At 37.4% G+C, this 27,812-nt stretch overlaps 3 protein-coding genes across 4 annotated transcripts in view; 2 read left to right on the top strand and 1 right to left on the bottom strand.

Annotated features, from left to right (window-relative positions):
* LOC125785560 (golgin subfamily A member 6-like protein 6) overlaps positions 1 to 2,183 on the top strand; it is a 30,051-nt gene extending 27,868 nt beyond the window's left edge. The window contains exon 4 of the mRNA XM_049469190.1: positions 1,738 to 2,183. Within this exon, the coding sequence (XP_049325147.1) occupies positions 1,738 to 1,817 (80 nt within the window). The 3' untranslated portion in view covers positions 1,818 to 2,183. The remainder of the gene's footprint in view (positions 1 to 1,737) is intronic.
* Positions 2,184 to 3,477: 1,294 nt separating this feature from the next.
* smdt1b (single-pass membrane protein with aspartate-rich tail 1b) lies at positions 3,478 to 6,133 on the top strand. The gene is made up of 3 exons (XM_007238927.4): positions 3,478 to 3,663; positions 5,052 to 5,194; positions 5,897 to 6,133. Exons 1-2 carry the CDS (start codon positions 3,502 to 3,504, stop codon positions 5,184 to 5,186), a joined length of 297 nt encoding a protein of 98 aa, XP_007238989.3. The 5' UTR covers positions 3,478 to 3,501; the 3' UTR covers positions 5,187 to 5,194; positions 5,897 to 6,133.
* A 236-nt stretch (positions 6,134 to 6,369) lies between these two features.
* triobpa (TRIO and F-actin binding protein a) lies at positions 6,370 to 27,463 on the bottom strand. 2 transcript variants are annotated; one of them, XM_022674525.2, is made up of 15 exons: positions 26,145 to 27,461; positions 24,486 to 25,932; positions 24,195 to 24,357; positions 23,449 to 23,517; positions 18,447 to 18,503; positions 18,031 to 18,099; positions 16,869 to 16,958; positions 16,472 to 16,569; positions 14,725 to 15,154; positions 13,942 to 14,170; positions 12,546 to 12,627; positions 10,440 to 10,599; positions 8,617 to 8,730; positions 7,529 to 7,615; positions 6,370 to 6,839 (listed from the first exon to the last, which is right to left on the bottom strand). In XM_022674525.2, the coding sequence occupies exons 1-15, from the start codon at positions 26,269 to 26,271 to the stop codon at positions 6,675 to 6,677; spliced, it is 3,387 nt and encodes a 1,128-aa protein (XP_022530246.2). In that variant the 5' UTR covers positions 26,272 to 27,461; the 3' UTR covers positions 6,370 to 6,674. The 2 variants fall into 2 exon arrangements, 1 of the variants encoding a protein (XP_022530246.2); XR_002650566.2 differs by having other exon boundaries at positions 6,705 to 6,839; positions 8,610 to 8,730; positions 26,145 to 27,463.
* Positions 27,464 to 27,812: the final 349 nt, after the last annotated feature.

Raw genomic sequence — 27,812 nt, 5'->3', positions numbered from 1 at the left:
CAGACAGAGAGAGCACAATTTCCCTTGCACTCTCTGGGTGGGTAGATGGCGCTCTCTCCCTTCATCCCCTCATTCCATGTGATGCTGGCAGTCCCAGGCATCTGTTGGTTAATGTATTTACATTTACATTTAAAGTATTTAGCAGACGCCTTATCCAGAGCAAATTACAACAGTGTGTCAGAGCGTGGGACCTGAAGATGTCCTTTGAAGGTGCAGGGTGCCTGGTAGTGCTACATTGGCAGCATTTAGAAAATCAGTGAAAAGCATTGTATTGCATACAACATAATTTCTAACTGATTTAATTTTTAAGGTGATGAAGAGGAAGCACAGGCTCCCAGCTGCTTAAGAATCGTGCTAATTGGAAAAACTGGAAATGGAAAGAGTACAACAGGAAACACCATCCTGGACAGGCGTGAATTTGACACTAAATCCAGTATGAATTCTGTGACAAGAGTCTGCCAAAAAGGAGTCAGTGAAGTACTGGGGAGGTCAGTTGCTGTAATTGACACTCCAGGTCTCTTTGATGCCACACTGTCAACGGTACAAATCCAGCAAGAAATTGTGAAGTGTATCTCATTGTCAGCGCCTGGACCCCACGCTTTCATCATAGTACTGAGTGTGGGACGAGTCAGCAAAGAAGACGTGGACACTTTAGATCTGATAAAAATGATCTTCGGGCCAAAGGCTGCAATGTTCAGTATAGTGCTGTTCACTAGAGGAGATGACCTGGAAGATCAGACAATAAAGGAGTATGTAGAGACCTGTACCATCGAGCCAATCAAGAAACTGCTCAGAGACTGTGGAGACAGATTCATAGCATTTAATAATAAAGAAGAAAATGACCGCACCCAAGTTTCTGAGCTTCTTACACTGATTGACAAGGTGATAAGTTCAAACACATCGAGTCAGTACTTTACAAACAGCATGTTCGAAGAAGCAGAACTGTCCATCAAAAAGAAAACTGAGGAAATTCTCAAAGAGAAAGAAAAGGAGATTGAAGCTGAAAAGGAGAAACTGAAAATCAAACACAACCAGGAGATGGAACAGATGAGGAAAAGACTAGAGGAAGAAAAAAAAAGGCTGATGAAGAAAAACAGCTAATAGAAAGAAATTTCAGAGACAAGATGGAAGCTCTCAAAAAAGAGTTTGAGATGAAAGATGAAATGGAGAGGAAGAAACGAGAGATGGAAGAAATGAGGAGCTCAGAAGAAGCAAGGAGACAAATTGAGAAATGGCAACACAGAATGGATGAATTAGAAAGGGAGAAGAAAGAGGTGGAGAAACAACATTGGAGGGAAGAAAGTGATGAAAAAGAGTACGAGAAAATGAAACATACATTAGAAGCACAGATAAAAGAACAGTACGAAGAAATGGAGAAAATGACCACAGAAGAGCAGGAAAGAAAAAAAATTGAAAATGAGAAAAGAAGAGCAGAAGAAATAAAAAGACTGCAGGAAAGAGAAAACGAGATAATAAAAGAATGGCAAAATGACATTAAGAGGAGAGAGGCAGAAAAAATAGCTAGAGAAGAGAGGGAGAAGATGGAACGAGAGGAACTGGAAAAGCAACATCTTCAGGAAATGAAGGACATGAAGAATAAATATGAATATTTCGCCCGGCAACAGGCTGAGCAGTTCAATGAATTCAATGATAGAAAAGATAAATACTTCCAGGAGCTCACTCTGGAGAACTCTAAACGATATGATCTTTTGGAGAATCTCTATAAATTTACAGAAGGTCAAAAAAGCAAGGAAATTAAGAAACTACGAGCAGAAATTGAAAGACTACAACAGGATTCAAGGTGTACTATTCTTTAAGAGGTCAAAACTTTCAGTCAAATGTAGTTTAAGTAGTTTTACTGAATGGTGCTGCCGTCCTCTCGCTCTGTGCCGTTAACAAGCTAAAGAGATTGTAACCAACACTTGTTGCCAACACTCTGCTGCTTCCCTGGGTTTGTATTTCTTGAGTGTTACCTGTAAAAAAAGAAAAAGACCCTGCTTTAGCTCAAGTTTGGTTCCACAGAGGTAGGAGTTTTCAGCTAGTGTTAGCTAAAGCCTTTAACAAATCCCTGTTTGTATCCTCAGTTTAAGAGACTTTTGTTTCCTAGGTCACTTTTGCAGACACTTTCACAGGAAAAGCCACATGTATGTATGTAGGTACATATGTATGTATGTGTATATGTATGTTTGTAGGTAGGTAGGTAGGTTTGTATGTATGTATGTATGTATGTATGTATGGATAGATGAGTGGATAAATGTTAGCAAATGTAAGTTTAAATCAATTATTGTGATCACTGCACACAATAATTTTGATCATAAAAATGAAGTGTGTTTGCTATGATATTTTATTTTTTCACCTGACTGGTATTTGTTGTGTACATGTAGTGCAAAGTAGTAAAAAATAAGCATAAAAAATAAATATATAAATAAATAAAGAATTGAAAACAAAACCCCTATTTCTACTAGTCTTGTTACTGTCAGTGCTGTTACTACTGCTACTGTTACTACTAGTAGTATTAATTATCACTAATAGCAGTGGATGAATTAAATATGTATTAAATAAAAAAAACACTTGTTATGTAAAAATGTACTTTTTTTCCTTATTACTACCACTGCTACTTTAATAATAGTGATTATTATAATATTTGTTGACTGGTTCTGCAAGTTATTTTCACGCACGTCGTGACGTCACCCCAGGCTCCTCCCCCCGCCAGGCGCAGGGGTGTGGTATAGGAGCGCAGTTGCCAGGTTGGCGGGTTTCCCGCCAAATTAGGCTTGTTTAAAAATCCAGTTGCGGGTAAAATGCAGGGGTGGCGGGGTGCGTTTTTTTTTTTCTTTTCTTTTTTTTTACAACAATAACAACCAGAAAATATATGACGACACAAAGGAGAACAGCGTGAAAAGGAAAGAGAGAGAGAGAGAGAGAGAGAGAGAGAGAGAGAGAGAGAGAGAGAGAGAGAAATTACAGTTTAACCAAAAATCCGTATTGAAAATAAAATCCATTTTACTTTACGTTACTGTTTTTTTGTAAAATATAGAATGGGCTGTTAATGCAATACTGGTTAGCGAATGTCCAAATATATATAACTACTATATTTCAAATAAAGTAAACCAATTAAATAGTTTTTTATCATCCTAAAAAAGAATTAAACTGTTTGGGGGGGTGGGTTAAAGACGAGGAGAGAATAGAGTTCAGGAGTGGCAAGAACAAAAAAATAGTAAATAGTAAAAGTCAGAATTTTTTTTGCTAATTAAGTTTCTATTAAATGTCCTTGACTGGGATAAAAAAACTGTTGTAAAATAACTAATACAACACTAATATTATAATGTTGTTAATGACTTTAGGATAAATAGCAATACTAATAATAAATACCTTATAAACAAAATAAGTCGTTGTTTTGCCATTTGCTTTAAACGTGTGACAAAATTTTCTGAAGGGCGGGTTTTAGACTGACTTTGGGCTGGGCATTTTTGTTGGACCTGGCAACCCTGTATAGGAATCATGGCGTTGGCAGCGGGTGGGTCGCTGCGCTCATTCCTCCTCAGGAACGCGGCCAAATTCAGCCGAACTCCGGCTTTAAAACCCCGCGGAGTGACCGGATCCGCCCCGGGAAGAACCGCCGTCACCTCCACCTCCGGAGCGGTGCTGCCGAAACCCGACAAGGTACCGATTCTGACCCCTCAGCAACCGACCAACACAAACCCACTGCAGGGGGCGGGGCTGCAGCACCTATACCCTAACACACCAATCAGAGCCGCGCTTTAGTGGACTGACATCGGCTAGAGCCAATCAGAGTTTGTTGTTTTTACAGCGTCTGAAACTAGGAAGTAGTTAATTTTTGTACTGATAATCTGGGAGTAGATTATTAACCTAACGATTTTTAAAGCGATTTAAAACCACTAATAGTGTCTGTATCTTAATTAATGTAGTGGAGTATTTCATTATCAGATATAATTTCTCGTATATTAAAACATATATATTCTTCTTTTAAAAGCCTAATGCCCAGAGCTATATGTGTTATATAATACAGGACACTAATAACATGGTTTACGTAATATATTTCGACGAAATGTGCCGTGGATTGTATATAATAAGGCAGATGTGTATTGTTTCATGTTCAAGTTGTATAAAATACAAGAAATTAATGTATGCTATATTATGTGTAAATAATAATGCATTAAACAAATCCAAATAAACCCTGTTATCTCATATGTAATGGATTAAGTATTGAAAGCCAATAAGTCTATTAAATAATATGTAACAGTAAATAAGGCCAAAATAATGTCTACGATACTCATGTACAGTGTCCTTGAATAGATACATCTACTATACAAGCCCTGTCACAATAATTTAAACATTGTTTGAACAAAATGTATTGTCCCAAATATAATTGTGATTAAGCAATAACATTGTAATTCAAACAGAATTGCTATATATATACAGATTAGAGCTGGACAGTATATTATACTGTATCGACAATAAGCTTATCGAGGAAATCATCAGCCCAACCGTACTGATAGTGTATAAAATACTGTTTAATTAAAAAATGATGCATGAAAGAGTATTAGAATATGAGTTTTTAAGAATCTGAGTAAAAACATGATAAATACTGTATATCATATGATTTAAAAGATCTGGGAATACTGTGATATGATATTGTGCCATATCACATATCATATTTGGCCATATCATCATGCACTACTCCAAAAATTTGAATTTGGATTTTAAATATAGTAATATAAATATCACCCAGATAGATATAACAATAATAAAATTAAACCTGATCTGTTATATGCAGTCCCATTAATTTTCTCTTCTTGCTAAAAAGGAAAAGGACATTATTGTAGTCAGCAAAAATAATTAAGGTCATGACCATATATTTTACGATAAGTTTATAATCTAGTTAGTTTGACAAACCCACTACTATGTAAATAAAACATGTAATTAAATAAATAATTACTCTGAAGATCAGATTATTTATGCCTTTCGTGAGTATTGACTGTCTTTTCCTTCATTTGTTTAAAGTTTTTGCTTTCTTTTCTCCTCCACAGACCCCTTTAGGCCTGACGCGGATGACTATGGTGGTGGTCCCATTCCTTTATCTTGGCACCTGCATTAGCAAGAATTTCGCCGCTCTACTGGAAGAGCATGAAATCTTCGTTCCTGATGACGATGATGACGATTGAACACCATGGTGGGTAATGACAGCTACATATAGATACTGAGCACAGTTATACCAGGAGTAGAGAAAGATCACCAATACAATAGGACTCTAAAGAGCAGAATAAAAAACATGAATCTATTGTCACCATGACTAATGCCAGACATGGGCTAGAGGGGTATAAATTCCCAGTATTGAGCTGTGGAGCTGTAGAACTGTGTTCCCTAGAATGATGGTGCCCTATTCAATATTTTGTTTTGGATGAGATGAGGATTCATCCAGGATCCTGACCTCATTAACGCTCTGAATGTTGCTGAGTACAGTCTAAGCAATGCTTTTAAAATCTAGTAGAAAGTTTTATTTTTTCAGTAGAGACAAACAGCTCTTTTTAATATCCTTTACTTCAAAAGAAACAATGCTATCATAAAATAATGCAGATTTTATACATATAAATTTCATCATTCCTGAGAATGCTTTTTTTGGAGGGAGTAAATACCTCTCCAGGGAAGACTTTGTGTATGAATTTGCACACCTTTATCCACAAACATTCAGATATATTGCATATATTATATTGTCTACCATCATTAATTTATTATAGTTCAACATAACTTTGAAACTCACCACTTTCTTAGGGGTCAGTTAATATGTTCTCTACCTGAGGCTAAATATTCGTGTTGGCTTTGTTTCTCTTTTTAAATTATATAAAACTTTACACTGTGTTTCTTGTATTTGCAGTTTAAAGAATAAATGAAGAGATATTCATATTGAAGATGACGCTAAAGGAGGGATCAATGCAATATCTTACATCAACCCATCTCCTTCTGTTTACACTCCACCGTTCATCACCTGATGCCAAAGTTTGCTTTTAGTTAAAGTCGCTTTTTACAGTTAAATGTGAGGCACACCCTGCTCTGCCTCGCTCGTGTTCGCATGTACAGTTTTGATTTTATGAAATAAAACTTCATGACTGTTTCTGGCTGTTGCTTCTGTCTTTTATAGCTGTGGACTATTTTAGCCGTTTTACTCGCACACTCACTCTCATTTATTACTGAGTGTTTCTTAGGGAGACTACGCCCATATAGGTGATGATAACAGGATGTAGTTAACTGAACTGCAGTGTGAAACTAATAAAAATGAACCGGTTCAATGTACAGCACACAATATAACAAACGTATTGTGTAAAAAGGCCCTTAAAGTACTGTATGCACAAGTTTCTCATAGAAGATTTTTTTTTTAATAATTTATTTTTAATTTCTCATGTTAAATATTCTCATAAAACATTGAAGCATAAATGTCCAACATCCTTTAGGGTTCCTCCTTCATTAAACAAATCAGCACCCCTTGCTCTCTAAACAATTGACATATTGACTTGATTCAGACATGTACATCATTTCCACCTCAGTAAATGACACATTAATTACTAATAAAATTAAAAATAATAATTCTGTACACAGGTGAACCATGTGCATTCAATACGTCTCTATATTAGAGCTCCATCGGTCTATTCAAGCTCTTATTGGTTTGTGTCATTTCCATTATGATGCTCCTTCTCCTCCAGGGCAGCGTTGGCCAGTCTGAGATGTTCTTTTAGAGTGGTGGTCTCTCTCTCACTGAGCCCCTTTACTCCACACAGCTCCACATATACGGCCTTATAGCGCTCACTCAGCTCATGCTGATCCTACACACACACACACACACACAGAGGAAGAAAATCAGTCTGTTAATTGTCTTGTCAGAATAAAATAAGCTTGAAATAGCTTATTATACCACAGTTAGTTCCGACCCTGCAATGTGATGTGATTGGCTAAGAGGCATTCTATGAGTACCATTATCAGCTGGTAATGCACTGTAAGCGAAGCTCTCCATGCATTACTCCGCCACATACAGGTAACCTAGCAATGATGCAGCGCTTACAAACCAAACAGCACAAATGCAGCTACAAACAGAGCAGCAATGGAACTATTTAAACTGGCGGACTAAACTGATCCTATTTTCTCCTCCTCTAAAAATCTCAAAATCTTTCAATAAACAGCGATAATGGAACTGTGGTATAATCGCAGTAATACACAAAATTTTCCTGATCCAATATTTAAAATACAAGGACATGCCAAACGTCACGCTATAGAAACTAGTATTGTATCCTCACTTACAAGATAACACCTCACGATTTATATATACAGCTGTGGACGTTCCCGAGGTGTCCCCTGAGGCCCCAATTCATGATCAATTTACATACTGCTATACCATGACTTTTGGCATGTGCATGGACTTTGCATATGTGGACGTAGTGTAGTGTAGATAATGTAATTAAAAGGGAATTTCCTTTTTTTTAAAGATGGAAATAATAAAAAAACGTTCTGCAGTTACCTTAGCTAGAGACTGTACTTCATTCCTGAGACAGTTGATTTCCTTTTGTAAGTGCTCTATTTCATTCTCCTTCACCCGCAGTAGCATCTGCAACACACACACACACACAAACACACACACACACACACACACACACAGGTGTTAAATGAACTAGAAAAAACAGAAAGACAAAGTACTGGGAAAGGCAGGACTTAATCCATAATTCCAACATTTGCTGGTTTTGACCACTAGATGGCAGCACCTCATAATTTATATATATATATATATATATATATACAGTAACAGTCGCACCTTTGTACACACCTCTTCTTGTTCAATGTGTTTTATTTCTTTTTATGATTTTTTTTACATTGTAAATTTAATATTGAAGACTATATTAAAGCTCTACAGGAACAGGAAGCATAATTATTCTGCAAACAAAACGTGTTAAATAAACCAGAATCTGTTTTATGCTTTAGATTCTTCTAAGCAGCACATTTATCTTCAGATTCTTGGTATTTTAATCTCAGTGGAAAGAAAAGCATATTTAATTCCAAGTCATTTTTTAGCACTTCTACTTCTTCATTCATCAGAGACTTCTGGCACAATGAACAGAAAAGAACAACTGACGGAATAAAATTATAAAAATGCGAACAAAGTATTAATTTGAGTTAAATTAATATATAACAGAAGTGAGTCAAATACATTGCAAATTGAATATTTAAGTCTATATTAAATCTATACAGAAACATACTGAATTATTCTGCAAACAGTAAAAAGTGTTAAAAAAAGACAGAATATGTTTTATACTTTAGATTTATCTTTGAGGACAGATCTGCAGACTCTTGGTTTAATTTTAATCTCAGTGTCTTCATGAGGGAGAGTCACCTGGAATAGTTTTTTTTTTCTCAGCATCTTGAAGGAAGGAGTTCCTGGAGGTGCTGAACAATAGTTGCAGCTCATCCCAATTAAATCAGGTTTTAATGTTGTGGCTTATGGGTATAGTATGTAGCTGTGCAACATGAGTGACATCTTGTGGACACGTGCAGGTAATACATGATAGTGTAACTGTATTAGAAATGAATAGTACAGGGTTGCTGACCTCTTACCTCCAGTTCTGAGGTGCTGCGCTCATAACTGCCCACAGGTACGACCCCTGACCTCTGACCTGTGATGAAGGAGCGCATGAGGCTCATCTCCTCGGTCAGACGTGCCCGCAGCTCCTATTTAAACACGAAGAGGAAACAGGGTTAAAACTGACAGACAGCAGCGTGTCTGATATGGGCTGCTGTTTTTACACTGGCCCCGACAGTTAACAGTGAAACAGGATGTTGTGGTTGGGCTGATGGAGCTTAACCATTTAGGCATGTCTGTTATTTTATTTTATTGCATTTTTGTAACCCTATAAAAATGCATATTTAATCATATTAATAATGATTAATATTTTATTACAGTTAAGTCCACTTAGCACACTTTAAGTAAGACTTTTGTACTATTTTTATACAATTGAAGTATAATAAGCACAAAAAAGTTGCTCCTTTTTAAGCACTCTTTAAAATATACTGATTAATAATTAGTGCACTATAGCATAATTTACCTTGGTAAAAATATAATACTTAATTGTACCTAAAACATATTGAGAAATGTCTAAGTATGCTGTAAATATACAGACAGATTTATGTTAAACAGATTTATGTACTTACTTAAAATATATTAATATTAATATTCATATTATTTGTTTAAAAAATATAGTCATATTTTTTAAAAAGTACAATATAGTGTATTTAAAAAAATAGACTACTATGAAGTGCACTTTTAGTTTAATGTAATTCAATATACTTCTAAAATACTTATTTCCAAATATACTTTTGTACATTTTTAGCAAAGTGTGTTAAAAACAGCCGTTACAGTAGTTCACTTAAAGTACAATGTATCATGTAACTTATTAGAAAGTAAATTCAATTACCAAATTTCTAAGTTTTAAGGTAATTTTGTAACACACTAAAAATTGTAGTAAAGTATATTAAAATATATATTTATACCCAATGAAGAAGCATATTTAATACTCATTAAATGTATTTTAATTTTACTGTAAGCATATTTAAAATATGGATACATACATTAATTATGTTTAAATGTTACTTAAGTATATTTAAAAGAGTTCTATTTTAGTACAGGTAAGAACACTTTGCACAATTTAAGTAAGACTTTTGAACTATTTTTACACTGTAATTAAAATATTATAAGTATTAAAAAAAGTTGTTCAATTTTAGCACTCTTTAAATATACTGATTAATAATAAAGTGGCTACAAGAACACTATAGTGCACTATAGCATAATAATTCTTAGAATACTTTAATCTACTTTTTTACTAGGATATACTAGTGCATTACAAAAAAAATGGAATATCATTAAAAAGTTACTTTATTTCAGTAATTAAGTTCTGAATGTGATGTGTGTTTATTCATTTTATTGTTGATTATTATGAAGCTTACAGCCAATAAAAAAAAAATCAGTGTCTCAGAAAATTAGAATATTGTATAATAAGACCAACTGGTACTTTTGGAAGTATGTGGGCAGTGTGCCAAGTCCTGCTGGAAAATGAAATCTCCATAAGTTGTCAGTAGCAGAGGAAAGAAGCATGAAGTGCTGTAAGATTTTGTGGGAAAACAAAACTGCACTGACTTTAGACTTGATGATAAAACACAGTGGATCAACACCAGCAGATGACATTTCTCTCCAAACCATCACTGATCATCAGTAAATTTTACATTTCATTTGGAAATGAAGGGACCGAACATCTTCTTCAGGTACAGTTGGGTATTTGACTGTATTTTCTGGGGGAATCTATGATTTCAGTAAAATCTAATATTATTGATCATCACTGACTATATATATCATAGAGAGGTGAGAACGGTTCTCCTGGGTGTACCTGGTTCTCTCTCTGGAGCCGCTCCACCTCCCTCTCTTTCTCCTGGATCAGAGTGTGTTTGTGTCCGGCTGTGTGCTGCACTCGGTTCAGCTCCACACAGCGCTGAGAGTAACGCTCTGAGAGACCGTCCAACTCCTGCTGCAGAGACTGAGACTCCGGCCTGAAACACACACACACACACACACATTTCAACTTAAAGCAGTTCTTCTAAATCTCTTATACCAGGGGATTGCTGGTTCGAATCCCAGTTATGCAGCTTGCCATCAGCTGCCTAAGGCCTGAGAGAGCACAATTGGCCTTGCTCTTTCTCTCTGGGTGGGTAGAGTAGATGGTGCTCTTTCCTCTCATCACTCCTAGGGTGATGTCGATCAGCACAAGGCTGCATCTGTGAGCTGATGTATCAGAACCGAGTCGCTGCTCTTTTACTGGATAATAACTTTAAGAGTGCACAAGAAGCTTATTAAAAAACGCTAGTTTCAGCTCTGTGTGACGCATTTTTAAACTGATTATAACATAGACTTCATATACATAGACTACGCATAGAGTAGCAGCGGGCGCCAGGAGGCAAGCTATGCGGAGTCTATGTATATATATGTGTATGTCATTGTCAGTACAGCGATGGCGGCGCTCAGAGCTGAGGTTAGCATTATGGGATGTAAACAGTGTTTTTTAATAAGCTTCTTTTTAAGCACTTTTTAGTTATTAATGCCTCGTTTTAAATGTCAGGGCTCTCCGGATTCTAGCTACGAGGCGTTGAGCTACTTTGAGCTGGATAACGGTGTAAAAAGTGATTTATCAGGGTAAATTATGCCCCGTATCACCCAGTCTGAAGGGTTTTTGGACAAACTGTTAAAATTTCTGGATCTCTGAACGCTGTGGGAGAACGGAGGTGAGCTATTCATCAAAGATAAGAACTTTTTATCATGTTTTACTACAGCAAAAGTCCATTTTACACCAGAGTTCTCCTTTAAAAAAAACATTTCTTAACACACACACACACCCACACACATGCACACACACCGATCAGACACACCCATTATGGCTTATTCATTGACTACGGACAGATGTACTCTTTATTGAGTTCATTGATTTGCTGATTGTGTGAATGAAGCCATTGAAAATCAATTCTCTGCTCATGCAGAACAACTTTCAATGACAAACTGCCGCTTTTACCCCTGACTGGCATCCTACCCTCCTCCGACCCTCTGTTCACTCAATACTTACCCTCTCTTTACGAATGAATACCTTTCATTCAACTGAGTGTGATTTTAAGGGTCTATTTAAGGCTCTGCTGGACAATTTGTAAAAAATATTTGTAGTAACTTAAAAGTGTTAAACAAATGAAAAACTCTGATTAAATTATCCTGTACATCAGAGGAAACTCTTGCTCTTCCCTTTCTCGGGCGGTCCTGATGAGTGCCAGTTTCATCATAATGTTGGTGATCTTTGTGGTGACCGCATTTAAGTATACTTTCAGAGTTCTTTAAATTTTTATTTTCAGATTGACTGAACTTCATTTCTTAAAGTATTTTTTTTACTTAGTTGAGTAGTTGTTGCTTCTCATAATCTGGATTAGAACATTACTCAAATATTCACTATTCACTGTATACCTGTAACTCTACCTCTTCACTACTTTACAACTGATGCTCTCAAACACATTAAGAGACAAGAAATTCCAGTAATTAACTCTTGATGAGTTCAGCACAGCTGTTAACTGAAAGCCTGAATTCCAGGTGACTCTACCTCTGGATCCAGCAAAGTTGTGCAAAACTGTAATCTATACAAGATGTGCTACTTTGAAGAATCTAAATTATAAAACAAATTCTGGTTTGTTTAACACATTGTTGTAGAATGAATAATTCCATATGTTTTTCTTTCTAGTTTGGATGACTCTAGCATCTAGCATTAATCTACAATGCAGAATATTTTAAAATAATGAAAAACCACTGAATTTAAAATGTGTCCAAACTTTTGACTGGTACTCTACAGTATTAATACATAGCATATTCATGTAAATGGCTACATCATAAATGAAGAATCTAAATTAAAGTAAATGTTTAGCTAGTTGATAAATATTAAATTAATTATTTGAGCTTCTTCACTCACAGTAGTTGTGTGCAGTTGGGTTGCTCTCCTCCCCTTATTCTCTCCAGTTCTTCCAGATGGGTCTTCCTCAAAATCTCCATGGCTGAAAGCAAAGAGAGACCTAGTATCTTATTTTTTGTCATTTTATATTTTTGGACATGATGTGAATTGGCAGTTTTGGCAGTTGTTCTTTATATTGTCTCAGAATTTTGTAATGAATAGACCAACAGAAATGCTCCAGAATTACTTGGCATAATTTGACTTCTATTAAAAAAAAAAAAAAACGTTTTTTTTTTCTACTGTTACAGATTTAAAGTACAACATGTTGTATTCTCTGTTGTAGAAGCATTAAATTTTAAATACCAAGTGAAACGCAATTTAATATGCATATAGTAAGAGTCAGTGACGAGAAAACTGTTATAATTAAGGACTATTTATCCATATAAATACAGATTCCAATCCTTGGGTTTTTTAACGTTTATTTAAAGCCTGATCCAGTTGTTATCAGCATGGTTAAAGGAGAACTTCGGTGTAAAATGGACTTTTGGTGTAGTAAAATATGATGAAAAAAAACTAACATTTGTTGAATAGCACACCTCTTTCAGGGCATATTTTGACCTGATAAATCGCTTTCACACCGTTATCCAGGCTCAAAGTTGCTTTACTCCTCATTGGTAGAATCTCTGGAGATCTCTGACATTTAAAATGAGGCATTAATAATTTTAAAAGTGCACAAGAAGCTTATTAAAAACACTGTTTACATACATGTCTGTCTTTATTAAAGAGCATAATACAGAGTATTTCAGCATAAAAGCACATATTTGCAATGTTTGACAGAGTCCTGAATCATTACTTCATCTCAGCTATTTATAACAAACTAAACTGTGTGAAAATTGGGTTGGAGTTGTGATTATTATAGCATATTATCTATTAAACAACTTCCTCAGTGTAAATAAATGCACTGGGTGCTGGCGGCTACACCAGGAGGTAGGCTACGCGGAGTCTATGTATATATATGTCTATGCCCATGATCAAAACAGTGATGGCGACTCTCTGTGATAACCTGGCGCTATGGGTTGTAAACAGTGGTTTTTAATAAGCTTCTTGTGCACTTTTTAAGTTATTAATGCCTTATTTTAAATGTCAGGGCTCTCCAGATTCTACCAATAAGGTGTGGAGCTACTTTGAGCCTGGATTACGGTGTAAAAAGTGGTTTATCAGGGCCAAATATGCCCAGAAGGGTTCGTTGTAAAGAGTGCTGGTCAAAAAGCAGAACATTTCTGGATCTCAGAAAGCTGTGGGAGAATGGAGGTGTGCTATTCAACAAAGGTAAGTACTTTTTTTATCATGTTTTACTACAACAAATTTTACATTTTACATTTTACACCAGAATTCTCCTTTAATGGACGATATTCACCTTGTGCAGCGGTCTCCGCCTCCTCCTTCAGCAGCTGCTCTTTCTCCCTCTCCATCTCTCTCCTCTCTCTTTCATGATCTCTCTCTATCTCCTGCAGTTTCTCCCTGTGCTCCCTCATGATCTGCTCCAGCCAGGAGGCACAGGGGGCGTCCGGGCCGCAGGAGACGCCAGCACTGGATTCAATTCGGCCTTTGCGCAGGGCCTCGATCTGCTGCCTCAGAGTCAGAACCTGAGGGAAACAAATAGGTCCAAAATATAGTACAGAAAAAGGCTGTATATTGGCTGATACATACAGGGGTTGGACAATGAAACTGAAACACCTGGTAGAGCACAATAATTTATTGTGGTGACGGACAGTTCTGGTGGAAACAGGAGAGTTGAGGTGCTTCCTCTTACAGCGTCCACAGTTAATCCTGTTGGATGTGGTTGGTTCTTCTTGGTGGTATGCTGGCATTACCCTGGATACCGTGGTTCTTGATGCATCACAAAGACTTGCTGTCTTGGTCACAGATGCGCCAGCAAGACGTGCACCAACAATTTGTCCTCTTTTGAACTCTGGTATGTCACCCATAATGTTGTGTGCATTGCAATATTTTGAGCAGAACTGTGCTCTTACCCTGCTAATTGAACCTTCACACTCTGCTCTTACTGGTGCAATGTGCAATTAATGAAGATTAAACACCAGGCTGCTCCAATTTAGCCATGAAACCTCCCACACTAAAATGATGACAGGTGTTTCAGTTTCATTGTCCAACCCCTGTATAATAAGCTTTGATCTTCTACCTCTCTCTGAAGCGCCTCATTGGTTGCCACTGGAGCCTGGTTGCTGCTACTGGAGCCACCCGGAGGCAACAACTGCACCTCTCCGAAAGGAATCTTCTCAAAGTCCTCCCACTTCTTCTCTATGTCTACCCCTTCCAGGGTCTCTGAGATCTGCGGCATCATATGAACCACCGAGGCCACCGTACCCTTCTTCAGCTGCACTTTGTCCCACGGGCTCTCGCCCTCAGTTTCCAAAATTCCTTCCTGGAACCACCTAGTCCTGTCCTCCAGGCGCCGTTCCTGCTCCCTGTCTCGTCCCACTCCGGCCTCGCGCTGATTGGTTAATGGCGATGACATCATGTCTGGCTCATCATCTATTGGGCTGGCGATATTTGACCTGGAATCGTGATGATTTGGAGGCTCCTTATCGCTGCCACTGCCCTCCCGGTTCCTGGAAGAGGTTTCAGTCAGGGCTGCAACTAATGATTATTTTAGTAGTCGACTAATCTGACGATTATTTTTCCGATTAATCGATTAGTCAGCGATTATTTCAGCTATGCTCTCTGCTTTCTGTGGGTATGGCCCCTGTTCATAGCTTTCACTATTGGTTCAAAACGATAGAAACAGCTAATTGAGGGATTCAAAACTCTAGAATATTGTCCTTTGAATGTAGAAGGTTCTAATATTTAGTGAGTAAATGTGAAATCTGTTGTGATTGGGCACTTTTGGAGACACAGGCCGTGTTTTTGTCCCCATTAATTTTTCTAGAGCTACTAATTGACAATTAGTCGGCAACAAACATTTGGAGTCGACAAATTGACAAAGTTAAGCAATTTGTTCTGCTTCCAACATATCAGCTTTGAGAACTGGCTGTTCATTCAATGTCTAATAGACCTATGTACTGTAGATGCCATCCTTCAAAGGGCCACATTGGAACTAATGTCCTTAATTTTATCCATGTCACCATACTTTGGTTTTAATGTCATTTGCTTAAAAAACTACCATTTAAAATGACTAGTTATAGGACTGAGGAACTAAAATATGGACCATTAGATCTTTAGGAGAAATTAAGAAATTAAGAGTATAAAGATTATTGTAATACAATACAAGATTGCTGTTACTACACAATTACATTGCTAGTAATAAGGTATTGCATTTAGATTGTAAAGTGACAGTCCACATGTTTTTGGTGAGGTTGCAAAATTTGGTGTAATTGCACAAAACATGCTTAAAATGTTTTTGGTGCGGTCACTTTTCAGAGCGGACAAATCTGGTTATTTTAGCAATAATGCTGTCATGTTCTTTTTTTAATCTGTGGGTCTAATTTTACGTTTCCTCAGCTTAACGATGCATGGATGAGCAGATAAAGACTGAGTTTAACATTCTGATATCTCTATGTTTGCAGTAGCTCTTGTATCAGCACCACTAGCAGCACCATGGCTGTTCTGGTTAAAGGCAAAAGCATGTACAGCCAAAAAAAGGCCACAGGACCTACAAGCCCACTCTGATTTTAGAATAAATATATAGTATAGGTCAATCAGCAAAACCAGCAAGACCTGGTTAATAAGCAAAATGGCAAAATGGATCACCAGCTTTTCAGCTGCTAAGTGTGATAAACAGCAATAAATCAGTGATAAATCTGCTTTTTATCTAGTTATGGGACTGCAGAACTGAAGTAAGTACTAACAAACCCTTGGACTTTAAGTGGTGAAAGATAACCTTTCTGTCTATTTTTACAGATTTCAGGAAACAGGAAGGTGTTTCGTACTGTGAGTTAGGGTGTCTGATGCGTCTCTGCAGAATGTCGATCCAGTTCCTCCTGATGCGTGAAGTCATGGCTGATAAGGTTACTTCTCCGTCTTGCGTCTGGATACGGAAAAAGGAGATGTTCAGAACATGGTGTACAGTTTGATTTTATTTAGATTTACTTAAATTTAAGAGTAAAACACCAGTAAAATCACTTACTTTTACTACTTAACTTTACATGTTCAGATGCACCATTAGAGACTACACACCTATGATAGCACTTTGTGTCTTTTAATACAGACACAGATATTAAAATCTCTACCTATAACATTTTTTATACAATATTCCTCACTCATAAAAGTTCCTAGAAGTCATTAGGCTTTCTCTGAAAGTGTGGGAAGTAAAAATATAAATCTTACGTGTAACTGAAGACCATAGTTCTTATCAGCATCAAACTCCACAACTCTCACACAGCGTCGAACATCAATCTCTCCATCTGGCTCGTTGCCCTGTTACACACAAAAACAAAAATGCAATATGGCATAATACTGGTCTGTCTGTATACAATACAACACATTATTTAGCATTATGACTATTGTAGGTTTGGGTGATAAAATAAATATTATTTTCAAAATATTTCATCCAGAAAATATGGCATTACTAACAGAATAATACACTGTTTTAACAATAAAAAGCAATAAAACATTTACATAAATACACAAATATGTTTTACTTGTAACTGGTTAATTAATTCCCATCCCAAAGATTCTCAATGAGGTTAAGGTCTGGACTCTGTCCAACAATCCATGTGTGAAAATGATGATCTTATGCTCCTTGAATCACTCTTTCACAATTCCAGCCCCATGAATCCTGATATTTTCATCTTGGAATATGGCCGTGCCATCGTGGAAAAAAAATCCATTGATGGAATAACCTGGTCTATATTCAGTATATTCAGGTAGTCAGCTGACCTCATTCTTTCAGAACATACTGTTGCTGAACCTAAACCTGCAGACCAACTGCAGCGTCAACCCCACATCATTTACTTACTTAAATCCAGGTGGCGACTTTTTCTTGGGCCAGATAGTAGTACCAATAGTACCCAGACACCTTTTTTAATGGTTGTATACAATTGCTTTAATGTGCACCCATCACTGATACAGTGGTTTGGCTGCTTTTGAGAGCAGGCCTATGGGTAAAAGGACCCCTATTGCCATTGATATCCAATAGATAGAGGGGTATAAAGGGGTATAAAGTCCCTCAGCAGTGATATGTGGAGCAGTGGAACTGTGTACTCTAAAATGATGGTGCTCCATCGAATACTTCTGAGATGCTTTGGAGTTCGTTTCAAAAGTTTCAAAAAGTTTGTTTTAAATTCAGAAGAAGTACTGATTTAGCAGGTGACAAACTTTTGGACATACAACATTTGCTGTCCAGAAAATGCCCTCTTGCCCCACATTCACTTTCAACGCACAATAAAGCAGATTAGCGGGATCAGTGCTACAATACCATCTGCTGGACAAAACCTCAGTTGTGTTCCTCTAACTGGTGGTGTTACTGATGATGACAGATATGGCTCACCTCCTCAGCTCCAGGGTCAGTGTAGTATTTCAGTCCAGAGGAGTCGAGCACAAACCAATACTTCCTCCACTGTAGAAACAATACACGGAAAGTTTATGTATAATTCAGACACAATAAATGCGAACATATAGGGGCAGGTTTTCAGACAGTGGGTAAGCCTAGTCTTGGACTATACAGCATTTATATAGATTATGTTATTTAATATAGTTTAGGAGTAGCCTTAATCCCTATCTGAGAAATTGCCCCATAAAATACATGAATAAAATACTGGGACAGTTGCTCTTTTATTGCTCCTTTCAAAAATCAAGTGTATTAAAGATTTATAAAGGTTATAAAGGTTTATCCTGTAAAGTAAATGAACAGACCAGCATTTTACACACTATATTTTGAAGAATTGTAAAGAATTCTTGACTTACCTCTGCAGTGTCATCCAATAAGAACATCCATCCCTTTTTAAAGTCCAGCAGGTCAAGCTTAAAAGAAAGATAATTAAACAAGTTATGTTAGAGTGAGCCAAACTTTCAAGTCCAGAAGTAAGAGATGAAAAGTAGTAGCAGTAGAGTCAGAATCCTAATCCTCTACACAAGACATACTGTAAGAATGCACATGACCAGGGGGCAAATTCCAACATTTTTCTTGTAATTTATATTTTCCCTTGAAGTCCAGTTAACAAAAATAGTGTGTCTTTGTTCTCTAAAAACACGCTAAATTATTTTTTACATGCTTTTCCTTTTTATCGCTTAAAATCAAACAGGCCATTTGGTAATGTGTGTTTAAAACTGATATGAACAAAACAAGACAGCCATATTCACCATATGACTGTTGGACACAGATGGAATGTAAATGAGCTCTTTCATGATTGGCTGATTGGCACTAGAACTTCTAGAAAGCCTGAAACTCTCTTAAAAACTGCAGTATGAATGGGTGAAGCTAAATGGTGGCAGGCTACAAAGGTGGAGAAATGCAGTTAAATGAGCTGGTTCTCCTTATATCAGAGAATCAGTGCAGCAAAAATGGGACATTTCTGAACAATAAAATGTTTGAAAACTTTAACAATATTTACTTTAAACTTCTTTTAAAGTATAACTTTTTGTAAATTCTTATTCTATTCAGAAATAGCGGACAATTTTTTTTTTTCATGATAGTCCTTTAAAACAGTGCTGATTCACTTAAAATGTTTAAATATATTAACCAAACGTTTTCCCTAGTTAAATCAATCTTATTATTACTATATTTTCAATTAATGTTGTCAACATCTTTTACATTATCCATCAACGGTCACCACTAGATACGGTTAGCTAGCTTGCTAATGGCTATCTTTGATTAACTTAGCTAGCTACGTTTGTTAGCTAACTTGCTAGCGTCTTAAATGCGAAATATGTTAAAGATTTCCGTCTTAACCCCCTCTTTTTCAGTATATACATAATTTTATATCGTTTTTTAATCTGTGAAAGTTAGTTATCTCTCATATGAAAATCTAAGTATAGGTAGTTAATTTGGCAGAGATATGAAGGTGTACACCTGAACTAACATAGATAGCTAAGCTAACTAGCTCAAAAGCTAACCTGAGGATATTGTGAAAATAGAACGTTTTTACAGAGAGTTTTTAAGGTCAGTTTTATGCAAACCCTTGGAAGGTAGTGCTTGAAAAATTTTAAATATATATTTTAAGCCAAAAGTGTTAGCTTAGTTAGATGAATTGCTTGAAAAACTACACAAACATTTACTAGCAAATTAGCTAATTTGATAAAGTTGTTAACTCAGTTCAGTTTTACGCAAACCCTTGAAGCATTTGTAGTGGTTAAAACTTAAAAACATATATTTTAACCCAAAAGCATTGGCTTAGTTAGCTAAATTGCTCACAAACATTTACAAGCAAGTTAGCTAGTTAGCTAGGTTAGTTAGCTAGCAGGCTAGCTTAAAAGCTAACCAGAGGAGATTGTGAAAATAGAATTTGATAAAGTTGATAAATACGTTTAGTTTAATGCAAACACTTGAAGCATTTGTAGTGCTTAAAACTTAAAATATATATTTTAACCCAAAAGCATTATTTTAGTTAGCTAAATTGCTCACAAACATTTACAGGCAAGTTAGCTAGTTAGCTAGGTTAGTTAGCTAGCAGGCTAGCTAAAAAGCTAACCAGAGGAGATTGTGAAAATAGAATTTGATAAAGTTGATAAATACGTTTAGTTTTATGCAAACGCTGGAAGCATTTGTAGTGCTTAAAACTTAAAAATATCTATTTTAAACCAAAAGTTTTAGTTTAGTAACGTTAAATATTTACTAGTAAGCTAGTAAGCTAGTTTACTAAAAAGCTAACCAGAGGAGATATTTTGACACAAAAAATGTTAGCTTATTTAGCTGAATTACTCGAAAAACTAACTGTTACACAAACATTTACTAGCAAATTAGCTAGCTAGGTTAGTTAGCTAGCTAAGGCTAGCTTAATTAACTGCTTCATGAGCGCCATAATGGTCGTTACACTTAGCTTAAAATAGCTTACACTTTATGGACAAACGTATTGGGACACCAGGTAAAATATTCTTTATTTCAAAATATGAGTATTATGAACAAATTAATCATGCTTTTGTTGGAATAACTGTCTTTGCAGTCCAGGGAAGGCTTTCTACTAGATTTTGGACCATTGCTGTAAGGATTTGACTGCATTCAGCAACATAGTTTGTACGGGTGGGCAATATGGCTCTAAAATAATATGACGATATTTCAGGGTATTTTTGCGATAAAATATAGATATACTTGGCGACATAGGAAAATTAAAATAATTCAATAATTTCAGGATTATAGTATAATAGTATAACAGAATAATCATAATGTGGCAAAATAAATAATATAGCATAAAATAATAAAATGCAGCAAATAATATTGCAGAATATTTAGTGCATGCATATAAACTGCAAACTAAAACAATTATACAATAAATACACCTAAAGCTTCACAGTAAATAATAGAATACTTTTAAGACCGAACAGCCCTATTATCACGATATGGATTTTTAATATCATGATATTTCTGTGTCATGATATATTGTATACGATAATGTATAATATTGCCCACCCCTAATAGCTAGCTATCTCTCTAGTCCATGCCTGGCATTGGGCATGGTATCAACAGGTAACAATTCAATGTTCATATTTGTTTGAATTTCTGCTCCAGAAAGTATTATTTTATTGGCAGTACTGCTTTACAGGGACTAGTGTGTATATGTCTTATATGTGTATTATATATATCTTATTATTGTCAGCTAAAGTAGGTTAGCTGAATGCATTCATTATAATTTGGACATAACGTTATAGTTTAGCTAGTTAGTGTAGTTAGTGTATTATCAATGCTTTTAAGAGTTTATCCTGCTTATGTTGGAGAAACTGTCTTTACAGCCTAAGAAAGGATTTGACATCTTCAGTGTCATCTCAGTGACATTCCCAACCACCAGACAGGTAGGTAGCTACAGCAAGTTTATCTGATCAACAGTATTGGTAGTGCTTCTCTACTAGACAAGGGACTAAGCAAGGTGTGTGTGCATTTGCACATCTTATTGGTTGGTGTCAAAAGCAAAATGCATTTATTAGAAGAGTTGTCCACAAACATTTGGACACATAGCTAGCTTGCTAGCTACCCTAGGTAACTGTATCATCTGATGTTCATTCAATTAATTTTTTTTTCTACAGTGTAACACTGCCATCACACATGAGCACATTCCACGCATTAGTGATGCCTGTTCTTATAATAAAAAGCATTGCATGAACTCACCGTCATGGTAGGATGGAGTGAGGCCGGTTGACAGCATGAAAGGAGGTAGAAAGTTGTAAAACATTCAAAACAATTTCCGTAGAGGTTCTACAGTGTTTAGGTAACTTTACACCAATGCATCTCCCTCCCCTTGCCTTTCCTCAGCTACTCCAGGTCAAAAACATATAGGCATTTAGCTAGCAAACGCTGCGAATTCTCAAAAACAACCCCAACTTAAACCTGACATCTCTCACACTTCTCTCTCTGCGGTCTGCCGGCTGTCCACGTGACATCCAGTCAGTTTCCGTCTGCTCGTGTGCGTGCTAGTAAGTCATCACATTTAAAAACGATGTCTTCAGTGCACTTAAGTCATGCACACCCAGCTTTGTCCACCACTGCCTGCTAACAGAAGCTCTGTTTATATATAACTTATACCTCTCTACAGGAGAAATATCTGCACATAGCTGCTGCTGCTGCATGCATTGCTGGCTTGCTGAAAGTTCCTGCTGCTGAACTAGAAAGAAACTGGACACCAGTTGCTACCTCCTACCTAGGGTTTGTGTTGTGTGGATGTGAATGTGTTTCTGCAGAGGTGGGTAGAGTGGCAAAACAACACTAAAATTGGCTATTGTTGGTTTGAAGAAATAATGAATGCACAAAACTCTAAAAAGCTTAAAATTACTTAAAAGGCCCATATGCTCTCCTACATTTTTGTACATTACATTTAATGTAATGTAATTACAATAAGTTTAATGTAATGTAAAGGAATGTAGGATAGCAAAGAACTACCTAAAATGCCCATATGGTATCTATCCTGCATTGCTTTGGTATTCTTTATCTCTAAGGTCAGTTAACCTATTTTGTTAAGATCTGTTCAAAGTGGTTGAGAAAAAAATGATCATAATCATGGTGGTCATGTTGGTCGACCAGCTTGGTCATGCTATTATACTGGTCAAGAGTTAACTGTCAACTGGTCAACACAGATTGAGCTGGCCATGCTGTTATAAGCAGGGAATTGTAATGTGTGTAAAGGTTTATACAGAGAATAGTCGTAATTCATTTCTACATTAAATGAAGAAACCTCTCAAATTCCCTTTAATCTATAGAATTTGGGTAGAATTAGTATTGTACAGTCAGCAATATTAGGTAAAGTCCAGTAGCAAAATTACCTACTCTCCTATAATGTTGTTGTCTGAGATGAACCAGTATATTGTTGTGAGTGTTGCTGTTTTGCATATGTATGTAAGTTTAAAGGTTTATAATATAGGTCACTTAAAAGACAGTGTGAAAATAGTCTAAAATAGTCATTTTAGGTGATTTAACCTGCTGTGTCAACTCATTTGAAAGTACATGGTAGTGAATATAGTTAGTAAAGTAGTAATATCAACCTGTGTGAGTAAACACTCATAAAAATATAAGTACTACAAAGGGTTCTTAGAAAGATGCCATAGAATAACTATTTTAATTCCATAAATACCGTTTTTAATTTATGTAAGTGGTCAGCACCGTTTTATTGTTAGATAATTTTTACAACATCTTTTATTCTTTAAAACTATCTAAATTTTAAAAATATGTTTTTCTCTGGAATCAGAAGTTGTTCTTCTATTGCATCACCAAGAACTTTTGTGTAGCATTTTTATTTTAAGAGTTAGTGTGTTTCATGGTGAGTACCTGCATCTGTGGCTGGTCAGATGGATTTCTCTCACATCTGTTAGAAGCTCTGTGCTCATCTCTGGGCCTCTACAACCACAATGAATATAAACAAGACATAAACAAGCAAACTTCTAATACAGCAATGCAGAACATATTAATGCATACAAGAACAATGTAAGTGTATCGATTTGCAGAATCAGGGTCCAGATCCATAAAAGCTTTTTTATAAAGAATCTTACAAAGAGTATTAGATTAAACACGTAAGAAGTTCATAAGAATGGGCCTCATTCACCATTATCTTATTAATAATGTCCTTAAATTTGTAAAACTTAAGAAAAAAAAAGAAAATTATAGAAAGATTTGGTGACAAAAAGCAATGGTTGAAAAATAAGGCCCATTTTTTATCTAGAGGTGACAATGAAGAAAACAGCCAACTTGATAACAATCATCCTTTGTAAATATAAGAGCTATGGCCTGATACAATTTTAGTACATAGTAATTTAAAAACAATCTCCACTTTCAATCCACTTTTTTAAACTATTCATTTTGAAGGCTAAGCTTCAGAACTATTTTAGTCTGAGACTAAATTGAGGCTGATGTTAAAAATATTCATAATTCATCTTAAGATAAAAGTTAAGAGAACTCTTCACACTAATTTTGAAGGGCAAATAAAAAAGCATATAAATGCTTAGGTTATAGGATCCTTTCATGACTAATAGACACTGGAAGTGGCATTGCAAAAAACAAATTTACACTTGAGAAACCTGTGTATGGCCTGAAACGGTGCTGTTGGTGTCCGATGACCCTCCTGTATCCTTGTCATGTCGTCTCTTCTCTCTCTCTCTGCGGTCTCTCCCCCTCTCTCTTCCTCTCCCTCGTTCCTCCGGCTCCCCGTAATCACTGTGGCCTTCTCTTCCATCCCCATAGCTGAGAGAGGGAAGATATGGCATGATGTGAGACTTATAAGAAAGAGTGGTGGACATTTTTTGGCATATGGCAATTGTTCCATAAACAGTTCTATTCTATAAAAAGTTTCTTCTATATGTCCCTCTAACCTGTGTTGGTTGTCTCTCCGTGGACTTCGACTCTGTGGCCTCCTCCTCACTATGACTGCTTCCTCTTCCTCCGGATACAAATTCACTTTGGGAATGTCAGCTATCAGCACATAGTCCTCTATCGTCATCTCCGGCAAGGGTGGCTGGCTAGTAGACCTTGTGTTTTCTGAGAAGATCAGTGCTTCTAGGCCACGTCGTATGGTGCTTCTGCTTCTCTCTGTGCCTGGCTTATCTGTTTCCATTGTTGCAGCTTGGGTCTTGGAGGACACCTGTTTTGGACTCTTCCTTGAAGGTGAGATATTTCGAGACGACTCAGGAGAGTCAGTACTGTGGGGAGGATTGGGGGACCCATGCCAGGAGCCCTGCGATTGACTCAGATCTGCCCTGGAATGCCTGTCTGACATAGAAGATTTTGATGAGGTTCCTCCTTTGTCAGATCTGTAACTGCCTTGTTTTTTGTCTCTGGGGGAGCTGTGACCATTCTTTTCATAATCTCTCTGAGGGGGTGAAATATCACGACTATTGTGACCTGTGTTGTGGACTGTGCTACGACCACTGTGGTGGCTGTTGTACCCACTTGCACGGCTACTTCCTTTTTGTGAAAACTGGCTCCTGTTGTCATAGTCACTGCCTGGTGGTGAAAAGTCTCTGCTGTTGCAACCAGTGTTGCGTCCACTTTTCCGACTATTACAGGCACTGTTTCGACTGCTTTGACCATTCTGGTAAGAGCGCCCGTCTGAGCCCATGTTAGATTTAGATCTTTTTGACCAACTTTTTCTTTCTTGTTGCGAATCGTCAGACTCTGCTGAGCTAGCAATTGATTTAAGATTACGATACAGCTTCTCAGAATCCAGGCTGTGTCCATAGGAACTCTGGGAAGGACTTCGCTTGTGAGAGTTGCCTGAGGATTCTGCATATTTGTTAGAGGTGGAACTTCGAGAAGGAGAGTGTACGCGTGAGGTGACAGAATCCCGTCTTCTCGATGGACTGCACTTCCCAGAGGCATGTCTGGATGACGTGTGGGATGTTGTTCCATGACGTTGGGAAGTGGAGCCTCTACGATGTGAAGAGCTGCGAGTGTCCGGTTGCCTATGTGGCGAGATGTTAGTTGACCTTGGACTGCCTGAACGAGGACTCCCACGTGATTGGCTCTCACCACGCCTGAAGTTCGAATACGTCATGTGACGTTGTGGAGAGAGGCCACTCATTGCCTCATTGGTAAGTGTGTCATTACGCCTCCTGTAGGACGGAAGTCCCAGGTCAGGGTTTCTGAAGGGTATTGTAGCTTTTCGTTCAGGGCTGCAGTTGCTGGGAAGAGGGTGTCCTCTCTCATAGTATCGTACAGGAGAGGTATCTTCATCTTGTGGTTCTCGATCACGTGAAAGGAAGCGGTTGGCTCTTTTGAAAATGGCACGGGTACTTGATTGATCCCTCTCTTTTCTTGATTCTAATAAAGGAAAGGGAATTTACATAATATATATATTATGGATGCAACACACTCTGGATCAGTGCACACTACTCTCTTGACACAGACCTAAGACAGACGTAAGTCAGTCATTTATTGATTACAGATTTACAATTAGTGAATTACAAAAGACGTTTCTGAGTACTACATATGTAGACGTATGTATACAGGTATACAGGTGTTGCCTGGCTTACCTGGGTGTTGGCTGACACTGCCCCTTCTGCTGGCGTTTCTGCTGGGGTTTCTGCTGGCACCTCTGCTGTGTGAATCCATTGTAGGACGGCTGTCGGTGCGACGCAGCGGAGAGTCAAGCCGGGTCATTCTTTATAACTCTGACCTGGTTCTGGAGTCTTCATTAGTTGTAGATCTTTTCCTCAGTTCTGTTCTGGGAAGACTTCACCTGCTCTAGATCTTTATGTAGAACTCCGTACCTTGCTTCTATAGGTGGTTGCAGGTCAAACAGCCATTAATGAGTTTCCAACGAAGATCCAAGTCAATCTAATGGTAGTAGGACTCTTCAAGGGAACCGAGGAAAATCTGTTAGAATAAGATCCCGGCAAAGGTGCATTGAAATCTGCAGTTACCATCTAGTGGCGGACACACAACCTCAGTTCATTCATCTGATTGGTAGGTAGATGGTGTCAGGCCAAGGGGAGGAGCACGCCAGGAACACTATGATATCACCGTAGCTGATCGGTCACCTTAATTCGCCTGATTGGTGGAATGTGACAGAATCCAACCAGTCGTGAATAATTTACATCGGCAACGCGAAGAGAGACTTTTAGCTCCTCGCTCATGTGATGGGTGCAATCTTACCAGGATCTTTAGCAGAAACAGGATATTTTAATGTAGGTCAAAAGTTAAACCAGTTCCTCTAAGCTCAAAGGTCAGATGGTGTTTATGCCAGTGATTAGGCACAAATCATCTAAAGAGGGGGACAAATGAATGAACTCCATTCAGTCACAACTGTGTTAGTTATAACCCGAATATTGCAAGTACAGGCCTTTAATTTTTGCTTGTTCCCAATAGCTTGGTTTAATCCATTGGCAAGTCCATTTATTGATTAAAGCTAGAGGTATCCAAAAAGACTAAACAGACCTTTTAACAGCTTTACCAAAATCTGAACATTATAACTAACTATATAATGTTTTAGCTTAAGATATAGTTACACAATGCACAAGAATACTCACTGTTAAGCATCCCCCACACCACAAGGACCACCATGAACTCAGCTTCGCATAACTTTGCCAGTACAATGTCGAGCTTGCCAGCGTCTTGTATCGCTCTTTCCTCTTCCATCCCTCCGTCCCTGCACCTCTCATTCCCTCGTTCATTACTTTAGGAGCGCCGGAGTGTAACTTAAGCTAGACTCGGCCTCAGCTCATGACTTTTTCATCATGCCCCGCGCTGCTGGCACTGTTGCACTTCTTCTTTTTCTTCTTTCCTTTTTTTTACTCCTCTCTTCATCCCTCCTTTTTCATTTCTTCCTCCACCTCCTGTACCTGCTCCACTTCTTGGAACACTTCACTTCTTCTTGGTATTGGTAATTCCCTTCCTTTTCAACATTCTTGGTCTGACACCTGTTAAACGCTTTCCATAGGTGTAATGACAGCACGGTTGTTGAATCGTTAAAACCCAAGGAAAGGTTTGAGCCAACTGTAAATTTTCAGTACAGTGCTGTGTTACGTTTTGGCGTCCATGCTGAGCAGGGGATATAGCGTTACCGTCGGTTCCCTGAGGACTGTACACAATCTGCTCATTAAATTGCAATGGGATCACAGAGCAAACCTTCTCATTCCCGTCCGGCTTTTCCATGAAGTCAACCTGACCACTAGCACTAATTGAAGGACTGAACATGTTCT

This window comes from Astyanax mexicanus, chromosome 21 (genome assembly GCF_023375975.1).
Source record: "Astyanax mexicanus isolate ESR-SI-001 chromosome 21, AstMex3_surface, whole genome shotgun sequence".
In the NCBI taxonomy this organism is placed as follows: Eukaryota; Metazoa; Chordata; class Actinopteri; order Characiformes; family Acestrorhamphidae; genus Astyanax; species Astyanax mexicanus.
The sequence above is the reverse complement of the archived record's forward strand: the minus strand, read 5'-3'. Positions and strand labels throughout refer to the sequence as shown.

Coding starts and splice junctions, on each gene's coding strand:
- smdt1b (XM_007238927.4), top strand. CDS start 3,502: ATGGCGTTGGCAGCGGGTGGGTCGCTGCGCTCATTCCTCCTCAGGAAC. Junction 3,664..5,051: donor TGCTGCCGAAACCCGACAAG/GTACCGATTCTG, acceptor TCTCCTCCACAG/ACCCCTTTAGGCCTGACGCG.
- triobpa (XM_022674525.2), bottom strand. CDS start 26,271: ATGACCCGGCTTGACTCTCCGCTGCGTCGCACCGACAGCCGTCCTACA. Junction 7,616..8,616: donor GCAGCACCTCAGAACTGGAG/GTAAGAGGTCAG, acceptor TGTGTGTTGCAG/ATGCTACTGCGGGTGAAGGA. Junction 6,840..7,528: donor AAGTACAGTCTCTAGCTAAG/GTAACTGCAGAA, acceptor GTGTGTGTGTAG/GATCAGCATGAGCTGAGTGA.